General features: G+C 33.6%; 2 protein-coding genes across 2 annotated transcripts; one reads left to right on the top strand and one right to left on the bottom strand.

Annotated features, from left to right (window-relative positions):
- On the bottom strand, positions 1–2,686 carry LOC148572490 (protein FAR1-RELATED SEQUENCE 5-like). Its single transcript, XM_088507546.1, has 4 exons — positions 2,660–2,686; positions 1,801–2,525; positions 1,544–1,648; positions 1–61 (listed from the first exon to the last, which is right to left on the bottom strand). The coding sequence occupies exons 1-4, from the start codon at positions 2,684–2,686 to the stop codon at positions 1–3; spliced, it is 918 nt and encodes a 305-aa protein (XP_088363672.1).
- A 4,790-nt stretch (positions 2,687–7,476) lies between these two features.
- Positions 7,477–9,806, top strand: NFD1 (Ribosomal protein L21). Its single transcript, XM_016334593.3, has 5 exons — positions 7,477–7,968; positions 8,060–8,140; positions 8,395–8,496; positions 9,163–9,237; positions 9,319–9,806. The coding sequence occupies exons 1-5, from the start codon at positions 7,507–7,509 to the stop codon at positions 9,436–9,438; spliced, it is 840 nt and encodes a 279-aa protein (XP_016190079.1). The 5' UTR covers positions 7,477–7,506; the 3' UTR covers positions 9,439–9,806.
- Positions 9,807–10,723: the final 917 nt, after the last annotated feature.

The raw sequence follows: 10,723 nt of genomic DNA, 5'->3' as shown, positions 1-10,723 counted from the left end.
TTACACCCATATTCTGTAACTATACAGCAAAAGAGTTATCGCCTGCTGCTGGTACCCTGAACTGATAATTCATAACATGTCCTTGATATTGACTAGAATTTGAATGCATCACTGATGCAGCATCAAACAAGTTTATCTGAATATAAGAAACTCACATATTAGCTAAACTATTAAGGAGAAAAATAAACTCAATCAGCACAAATTTAAAGAACATTACTTTTACCTCGCTTAAAACTTTCGTTTTCTTCTTCTTTGTGGCATTTACAATCTGTTTGTCCAACTTTGAACCTAGCCTATTTTTTGGACGTCCTCTTGTTCGAATCCTTGGCGGGCTTTGAAGCTCGTTAACGGATTCCAAGTTGGCGTCTTCGTGGGATAAAGAAGATGTCCCATTCCTTTTGGCTTTTAATGATTCAATCTCAGCCATGACATTATCGTACGCACGGTGCAGAATTGCAGTCAGCTCCTCCGATTCGGATGCAAATTCATAAATATTTTGCGAACGAAAAACCAATTGGTCGAACCTCTTGCTTCTTGGCTCCATTAGTGGCTCGTCGTGGCTGCTCTTGATGTGTGTGTCACCTCTTTACCTTCTTGCTCCATCGTTCCAGTATATATCTAGGTGACACTTGGCTTACTTGTTCGAAGCTTAACACGCTTAGTGCGTGACGACACAGTATCCCTCTCGACTCGAATAATAAGCATTGGCATTTTACCTCGGCTGCAACTGAGTCGTAAGTAACCACAAACTTGTTGAATATTGAGCTGGAAACTTGTTCTCCGACTTCGTATACTGAATAGCCTAGAGCGGAATTCGTTAATTTGGTGATGCAATTCGCCTTTCCTCTGAATTGCGCTTGGACTTCCCTAAACTTTTGATGAGTGTACACATCTTGAAACTGAGCTTCAATGGACGATTTGGTTGGACACGGTATGACCGTGTGAAAATCTGCAGCATCTGATTCTCTCTCTGCTTGCTCCCTGCTTCCGAGGCAATTATCGTATTGTTTGACGAACTGAATAAGCGAGCTGTTCCGGGTGATAAACTTGTTAAAAAATGAATGCATGCTCTTGCTACTTTGTGTGCTTCTCATCCCTGCCCAGAAGTGGTGATCTAGATAGATAGGAACCCATATGTGACGGTCTTCATATAGATCTGCAGAATACACCCAAACACAGACTATAAATACACCCGAAAAAACATGCAATTTACACCTCTGCTGCAGATTTTAAACAAACATTACCTAAAAGCCACTTGTTGTCCGCAAGACCAAAATTCAGCAGAAAATCATTCCAATTCCTATCGAATGAGTCTTTGCTATGAGAGTTCCAAACAACTTGGCTCATTTCTTGTTCAATATCGGCATGTCCCTTGTACCCGTTTAATTTGCTTGGAATCTTCTTCATGATGTGCCAAATACACCAACGGTGCATTGTTGTTGGCATACAGGCTTTTAAAGCCCTTTTCATTGATGCGCATTGATCGGTGAGAAACCCTTTCGGAGCGTTTCCTCCCATGCAACGAAGCCAACATTGAAATAACCATTTGAATGATTCAATTTCTTCGTTTTTCATCAAAGAGTATTCAAGAAGTGTTGACTGACCGTGGTGATTCACCCCGACAAAAGAACCACACACCAAATTATACCTGAAACAAATTACCATAGTGCAGAATGGAAAATCATTAGGTACATCCAACAAATGCTTCGTATATACCCAAAAAAACAGCCAATATACACCTCTGCTGCGGATTCATAGAAATACATTAATTTAGCATCATAAACAGGGGCAGTTTTTTACCTGTTTGTATTGTAGGTGGTGTCAAATGAAATAACGTCTCCGAAATACTCAAAGGCAGCTCTACTTCTTGCATCGGCCCAAAAAGCCAGCTTAATCGATTGATCCTTCTTGAGTTCGAGCTCAAAAAAGAAATTTTGATTCTTCTCTTTCATTCTTAACAAATATTTTCCGAATTTCTTTGCATCTTCTTGTTCGGAAACATTCCGCACTTCCCTGGTAATGTAATTCCTCACGTCCTTTTCGATAAAATTTAACTCGCGGTGACCCCCGGCAGCCGCGACAAATGATTGGTAGGTTTTGCTTGGTCTGATACCGGCCTCCTCGTTATTCTCTATTGTACGACGAATGGATAGGCTTAGTTCCCTGTACTGTTTGAACACCTCTGCTTTACTTGGACAGCAGGGGTGTGAATGATCCAGCACAACCTTTGAAATCATCCAAGCACCGACATCCTTCAATGTGTGTATATAAATTCTTGCAGGACAGTTTAAACCGGCTGTCGGATTGGTCTTCTCGGTCGGAGATATTTTAGATTTCCATTTTCCCTCTCTGCTACATGTAATCAATTGATTCTTAATCTCGTTTTCCTTCCTATTTGTGCTTTGAACTCTTGTAGAAAAACCTGCAGCCTTGGCGTAGTTCCTGTAAAATTTTCCAGCATCTTCAAGCGTGGTAAAGGTCATTCCAACCTTCGGAACAAACTGGTCATCAACAACAGAGAGAGGCTGCAGAATACACCATGTCAAAAACTAAAAATACACCCAATCATTGCTGATATAATACACCCGAACCGCAACAACTCAACTAAAATAACAAAAAAAAAACCATAAACTGTAAATACACAAGCTGCAGAATACACCATGTCAAAAACCAAAAACACACCCATTCATGTCTGATATAATACACCCGAACGACAACAACTCAGCTAACAACAGAAAAACCCATAAACTGTAAATACACCCACACTTCTCGCAAAAATACACCCAAGAAAAGCTCTGATCTACACCCGAGCGTCTGCTATAAATTCCAGATAATTAATCAAAACTAATACATTACATTCAATCGACAGATTCATGTTAACGTGTTAGTTCAATGTTCAAGAATTTTTCAGCTACACAATGCTATTGAAATGACTGCAACAAAATTCAGAGTATGTAAATCAAACCTCAGGAACTTCGTTAGTTCAAATTCATAATCCACTTCGCCCTGATTCAGCTGACAATCTGAGCTTGAATCATCCATAATCTTCAAAACGAGTTCAAACTTTGATTTCAGAAAACAACAAATCAAATAGAAAACGAAACTGGAGTTGCAGAGAGAAGAACTAACGTAAATGACGAAGAACATACCAGTGAGAAAGGAGAGGAAAAGAACGATGGAGAAGAATGAGAGAAGACGCGCGAGAAGAAGAACGAGCAAATCCGCAAATAACGAAAACGAAGAAGGAAACAAATCTTTTAAATTTGGTAGTTAGATAAAAGCAGGATCTCTAATATAGCGCGTGTATACCACGTATGTGTAGCAGCGCGTTTTGGGTTTTATTTATTAATGAACTTGTAAAACATACAACAGAGCTTTTCTGTTCAACTTAATGGTTAAAGACTTTTTAGTTTTTCTATGAATAAAAGATTCATGATTCGATACTCATTTGAAGAAATTTAACTCAATCTTAAAAGTTAGGTCAAGAAATAAAAAATGTCTTGTATAAATTATTCAAAAACTTTATTTGTAAGAATCTGAAATTTGTAATATCTTTATTACTTTCATTTTATTTTATTTTAAATTTTTATAATTAAGGTACCAAATGATGAATTCTGCCCCCCCTAAGGTGAGATCTGAGAACAATATATAGGACACTGCTCTGTCGCACATGTTAGAATATTAATATGTATCTCCTTTGAAAATTGGTTGAAGGCATCAATGATCAAGATCGAGTGTGTAATATATTAATATATATTGAAGTATTGATTAGGCACTATACTGCTATATATATATCATTTAATTCACGAGAGAATAACCATAATCATAATCAAACTATGTTTTCATATTAAGCAATGCATGTATATACCGCATAATATGCATCTACGTTTAAAACGTGTAACACGCTTAACTTATTCTGAAATGAAAGAAAACAACTATGCCACGCCTTTAGTTTTTTTTAAGTGTGGTTTATAAATTAAATTTTATTTCCTAACCTCTTTTACTTTTTTTTGTCAAGCTACAAATTATTTTTAAAAATATAAATTTTCAAACAATCATTCTAATATAAGTGAACATAAAAATCAATAACTCGTATAAAATATATATTAAAAATAAATTAAATAATATATAGTTATTATTAATTTAGTAACTTATTTTTAAATTAAAGTTACAAATTGTTTATACAAATTTATCAACTAAAAGTTATTTGATATGAACAACTTTCAGCAGTTGCAGAAATATGATTTCTGAAAAGAAAGAAAAAAGATTCCGATAATGGGTGGTCCAAATCGAACCGAATTATGCTGAAAGGATACTTGTCCATCAGTTCTCCTCTGATGTCGGATAACTACGGGACAAGACAATGTTTGGTAGTAAGAAAAACACACAAAAATTAAACAGTGAAGGATTCACGAGGTTAATTCATGTGAGGGGGAATAAGTGGTAGCTATTGTGGCTATAGTCTTGTAAGTTTTAATATAACCATTGACTCCTATTATTATTATTACGTGAATTTTATAGTATTTTTGTTATAATGTTTAAATTGCTTAACTTATTTTTTTGGATAAAAAATAAAATATTTAAAATAAAAAATAAATTATTTAAATTTTATTAGATATTATCTATTTATCTTTTTAGTAATTTAGGTACAATATATTAAAATTTCTATAATACTCACCTATTATTATTCAGCCTAAGAATTTTAGAGCTATTCCTCTTGTTTTGACCAGAATTAAGAAGTAGCTAGAACGTCAAATTCAAATCTTATGAATAATATAAGTCCAGATTTATCTATTTTTTTTTTAAATCCAGACTTAAGTGTTTTTAAAAATCTAAATTATTAGTAAGTTACCTTTATATATTTATTCGTAAATTGGCCTAATTAATCCTAATTTGTTTAGATTTATCTAAATCTATTAAGATATAAATAAATATATAAATGATATTGTTATATCAAAAATATTATTTGTATATCAAGAATTACTAAAATCAGCCATCAATGTATTTGTATATAAATATATATGTGGTTTAATTTATTTTTAATGTGTATTTATATTCTAGCATGTATTTTATACTAGTTGCTGACTTTGATAGCTAATTTTTATGTATACGTAGCATAACTCTTATTATATATATGGTTAAGATAATTTATTATTATAAATACTTTTACATATTTAAAAAATGTAGATATTATTATATATATACATTAAAATTGATATGTTGTAGTAGTATATTAGTATTTTTTCTTTAAAAAAAAAACAAATTAAGTGCCTGTGGTGAGAATAATTGTATAAGATAATACAGTTTGTGTTATTATGTTTTCTGACTATTTTTTGTTGTTTTAGATGCTTTTATCATGAACGTCGTTTCATACTCAAGAGTTCATATTAATAATAATTAATAGTTTAATATAATTTAATAACTAATTTTAATATACACCTTTATGAACAACTTAACTCATACACTTCATCTAATTACAATCTTTACTCTTTATATAATTTATTTTTTATCAATTATTTTATATAGAATTAGTAAATTATTGAAAGGAAAAAATGAGAAGAAAAAGACAAACAAATACGTGTGCATGGTTGCTTTATTAATTTGTACAACTACTTTGTTGAAGCCAAGTTGTATTTGTATATGTACGAATGATATGGTAATACTACTAAAATGTAACATACTATAGGAGTAGTTTCAAGTGTACCAAAAATATCGGTGTTTCAGTTATTTTAATAGTTAATTTTAATTAATATATATTAATTAAAATTAACGATTAAAACAACTGAAATACCGATATTTCTAATACACTTAAAATTTTTCCCATACTATATTCTCTTCCATTTATATTATTATGTTAGAGGCGATAGCCCCTCTTGCTCACAGAGAAACAATAGTCGATCTTATCGCGTCATTTTATATATCATAAACAACTGAAAGTTGTCTTGAGAATAACAATATTAACAATAATAATTAATTAGTAACTACTAACATGCCTTAGTTTTATGTTTATCTATATCATGTTCTTTTATTGGTTGTCAGTTGTCACGTTGGCTGAATTATTAGGTGTTTAGCAAAAGTGAATAGCCCCACATATTATCAAATACAATAATAAGGATCAACCTTAGCTTGTTATTTTATTAGGGAAACCAGTCAAACCACTACTACTATATATTTTATTTGTACATTGTTACGTAATGCTTTAGTGATTAATCAATACATAGTTGCGTCGACATGTTTTAATTTTGTGGATTACAACTTAATCCTTCTATTATAATGCAACTAAAGCAAAGTTAAAGGCCATGATACTCGTGTGATTTCTTTGACTTATTTAATTTAGGAAAAGTATAGGTAAATAATAAAAATATTAAACAATATAAACAATAGATATATCAGATATTTATTTTATTAATGTACGGATGATTATTTTAATATTAAAATTTAGAAGATTAATTTAGAAGTGTAATGTATTTTTATTTGATTAGTGGTTATTCATATTGTTCAATAAAATCATTATCCCCTAGCATTTCTCATTAATTTAATGTTAAGTAACCTTCAAAACCGAAAGTTAAAGTCAAATCAAAACAATTGTTTACTATATAATTTGAGATAAAAAAAAAAATGCATAAAGACAAACACGTTATTATAAACGGATTAACGAAAAAACAAGAAATCATTATTTATTTTAGAGAAAGTATAGGGAGCCAATGACCTAAGCGTACAATGTGTACAATGAAGGTTTGGAAAGTATTAGAGATATTATTATTAGTGTTATATTATCTTTTCAAGTTACGCTTTTGGGATGAGTGGTTTCAGGACATGGTATAAGAATTTCAGATCCAGAAGGTTTATAGGTGATGTTCATTTGATTCATAAACCAAAGATTTAGCCCATTATACACTTAGGTCATTGGCTCCCTAGCACTACTCTTTATTTTATAATTGAAGGATCAGCATACCCAAAAAAAAAAAATAGAAAAAAAGGAAAATATAATCAATAATTGATCATAATAAATTAAAACGCAAAAAAAGTTGTCCAATAACTAGAATATTTTTTTTTTTTTTTTGGTTTCCCACGGTATCCCCCAACCCGACAGGTCAAAGACTAATCCGTCGCGGTACTGAGCTCCATTTAAGGGTTTGCCGCTGGCCAATGGGTTGCTGCATGCACAAGGCGGGATTCGAACCCCCGACACTTACTTAAGCGGACTAGTGAGCTAACCACTAGACCAACCCAACTTGGTTTCCAATAACTAGAATATACTGAGCTCATTTGCCCCAGAAGAAAAATAATCTAATCTCAATTTTCATGGGCTTTCCCTTTCACAATTTTTATACAAGATAGTTGTTTCAGCTACAACTCTATGTAGACAAACAAAAAATGTTAAATTATTTTTTGTCCTAATTTTTGGGCTTAGGCCCACTTTAGAGGAAAAAAAGGGAGAAAGTGATGAAAACCTCTCCAAAAACCTAACTTTCCTTCGCTTCTGCAAGTACTGCTTCATCGTCCATGGCGAGCAGGAGGAGGTGTCTCCAAGCTTTAGCTTTAACGCGCCAAGCTGCAAACCTTGCCCTCAATAACCCCTCATCGATCTCATTTCCAAACCCACATCTCAATTCTAACCTCTCGCCAACTTTTCTTCCCATTTTCACCCAATCACTATCTCGTTCTCTTCCGCAATGGCACCATCCGCGGTTTTTCTCTTCTTCTGGTAAAGAGGACGATCGCGCGAGCAAGGACGATAGTGGCGTGGAAGAAGATGAGGATGAAGACGATTACGATGATGATGAAGTTGATTATGAGAGCGAAAGTGGGGAAGATGAGAGTGGTTTGAGGTCAGGTGGGAAAAGAGTGTACACGCCGGAGGAGAAGGAAGCGGAAGCGGCGAATATCGGGTACAAAGTGGTTGGGCCACTCACCAAGGGTGATGATGTTTTCAAGCCCTACGAACCTGTTTTCGCTGTTGTTCAGGTTCACTTTATTTTGCTCACCATATGTTTGTATAAATGTTTCGGTTTAAACTCGATTTTTAGTTTTGGTAATTTTGTTGTCGTTGATTTAGATTGGTTCGCACCAGTTTAAAGTGAGCATTGGGGACGCCATTTTCACTGAAAGATTGAAATTTTGTGAAGTGAATGATAAGGTCAGTGATCCTTTTACTTGCAATTGCAAACACATGTAATATTTGTCAATACTTGTAGATGTGTTTAGGATGGGTGAGCGAGTTTTACTGTAACTTTACGATAGATTTAAGGATTTTTGAAGCAATTACATTCTTGGACTGTATATGTATATCTCTTTCAATATAATGTGTATGCTAGTATTGTTATTAGCAATGGCTTCTGTGTTGTGTGCTAACTATTTGTTATAGATTCTTACATTTTATTTGATATGCAGCTGACTCTGAACAAAGTTTTGTTGCTTGGATCCCCTAGTCAGACAATCATTGGCAGACCCATAGTGCCAGATGCAGGTGTTCATGCTGTTGTTGAGGAGCATGTAAGTTTGGAACTTCTCAGCTCAATTAAATTTCTTTAAAGTTGTTATAAGGACTTGGTTTTCTTAGCTTAAGATGGCTCTATGGCAGTAGGAATCGAATATATTTCAAATAGAGTGATCTTTCCTCTTTCAGTTAGGTTGCAAATCCTTTTCTTTAATTCTTTCAATTAAAAGACTTGCTTCCTGCTATCATGATGAAATGGAGTCAGAATTATGATGTAGTATTTAAATGTCATAAGTTTCTCATCTTAAGATGACTGCAAGACTTATATAGTACACTTAATTCTACAATTATAATCATTTGATTTCATTATAATAATATTATAGTTAAACCAAAGACTGATGATTGCATGCATTTTCATTATGTATGTGTTTGTTAAAGGGTTTCTTATTGAATTTTAGTAGTGAATTTGAAGACAACACTTGCTAAAATTTGTAGACATTTCATCTTGCCAAATGGTGGGATTAAAATATTAATTGACAAAAAAAGTAGGGACGAGCATTGGCTCAAATATGCATTCCTACTCCCCTCCCCTCCCCTCCCCCCCCCCCCCCCCAAAAAAAAAAAAAAAAAAAAAAACTAAATTCACCACTAAATCTGCTATGTGAATATCTATGTTTTCTATGTGGAAATTTGTATGATTGCTCATGTTTCTTATTTATCAGGCATTAGATGCAAAAGTTCTTATCTTCAAGAAAAAGAGAAGAAAGAATTACCGAAGAACCAAAGGGCATCGCCAGGTATGTTGGGATGGAATTATTTAATCAAATGTAGTTTTGCACTGTTTGTTAATATTAAATATGCCTGATGCCTATGTTCAGGAGTTGACCAAGTTAAGGATAACTGATATTCAAGGAATCGAGAAACCTGAAAATGTCCCAGCTTCAAAGCCTTCAAAGGCTGCTAAAAAGGAACAGGAAAAGGTTGCTGCTACTGCTTAATAAGGATGTGTCCCCTTGGCTGTTTACAATAGTTGCTATCTTAGGTTCGACAGTTGGATGCCATGTAATGAGCATGATTTTGTTCTTGAGGCACCATCTACATCTGGAAATTCATTTTAGGTGGACATTGTCGATGACCCAATGAGTTGGCAAGTTTTGTAGGGATTTGTCACACAATTCTTTTCCCCCCTTGTAATTTTATATTTAGTGGTGCAAAATTTGATCACAAAATCCATTGATTCTTAAACAGGCTAAGTTCTAAACAAATTATGTATTCACTTCTTTACTTCGTTGTTAGTTAACAGCATGACACTTGATTGTACCAATTTCTGACACGAATAAAATAGTCTCGGAACTTAAGCTTTCTCGTCCTGTTCTGACCTTCTGGGTAAAGGAAAGAGGGAAGGTGATAAAGGATTCTGTGCTTCTTACACTGCAAACTATGTCTGGTTCTGTGTTATCCAAAATATCTGCATTTGTCTGTGACCATTACTTTGTTAATATCTTTTGCTTAGAGGGTTGAAAGTTGGAACACGGTTCCACTGAGGTTTAAGTTTTAGCTTAAGCAGCATCCAGTCTCTTGAGATTGTGTGATCAAATCCCAAACATAAACACGTTTCTTTATGGATGTACCTTGAAAGAGCCAAAGAGGTGTTACTGTTACACTAATTGTAAGTTATCACATTTTAACTGGAACCAGAACTAGAGAATTAATTGGGTTCTTAAGAGAAATTCAGCGTAACTCAGTGATACGCTGGTTTATATTATAATGTTCCAACACATGCTTATGTTGGTGGCGGATCAAGATCTTCTAAAGTGAGAAAGTTGGTAAAATGGTAGAGTGATGAGTTAATCACTGTTAAATTAAAATAGTGGGATACACATTTTATAGAAGTTACAGAATCAATGGTGATTAATCCTTCACTTTACTACTTTATCAACTTCTTCATTTTAGAGGATCCAAATTCGTTGGTGGCATCATATGTTGTGGCCTATTCTTTTGGATATACACCAAGACAACAACATAACCTATTTTTTGCACGATGAATCTGCTAAGATTGCACACTTTCATTCATAGCCATTCTTGTATCCAACTAAAGAGTAAAGAGTATACTTGTCATGCTTTGTCAATTGTCATTGTGAAACACGTTTGATTATCCCCAACTAAGGACATCTACAAAACATTGGATAGTGCCATTAACTGAGTTTTGCATTTTCAACAATTTCCTATTATATTTGGAATCAAAATATACCAAGCTGAAAATCTTTTCTCCTGTTTTATTGA

The sequence above is a fragment of the Arachis ipaensis genome, chromosome B3, assembly GCF_059453495.1.
Source record: "Arachis ipaensis isolate K30076 ecotype BB chromosome B3, ASM5945349v1, whole genome shotgun sequence".
NCBI lineage: Eukaryota > Viridiplantae > Streptophyta > Magnoliopsida > Fabales > Fabaceae > Arachis > Arachis ipaensis.
The sequence above is the reverse complement of the archived record's forward strand: the minus strand, read 5'-3'. Positions and strand labels throughout refer to the sequence as shown.

Bases quoted from the DNA above. Each gene is read 5' to 3' on its own strand.
- LOC148572490 (XM_088507546.1), bottom strand. From the start codon at position 2,686: ATGGGTGTGTTTTTGGTTTTTGACATG. The intron at 1,649-1,800 runs GTAAAAAACTGC...AATTTGTTTCAG, and splicing joins ACCACCTACAATACAAACAG to GTATAATTTGGTGTGTGGTT. The intron at 62-1,543 runs GTTATTTCAATG...ATGAATTATCAG, and splicing joins GAAATTGAATCATTCAAATG to TTCAGGGTACCAGCAGCAGG.
- NFD1 (XM_016334593.3), top strand. From the start codon at position 7,507: ATGGCGAGCAGGAGGAGGTGTCTCCAAGCTTTAGCTTTAACGCGCCAA. The intron at 8,141-8,394 runs GTCAGTGATCCT...TTTGATATGCAG, and splicing joins TTTGTGAAGTGAATGATAAG to CTGACTCTGAACAAAGTTTT. The intron at 9,238-9,318 runs GTATGTTGGGAT...GCCTATGTTCAG, and splicing joins GAACCAAAGGGCATCGCCAG to GAGTTGACCAAGTTAAGGAT.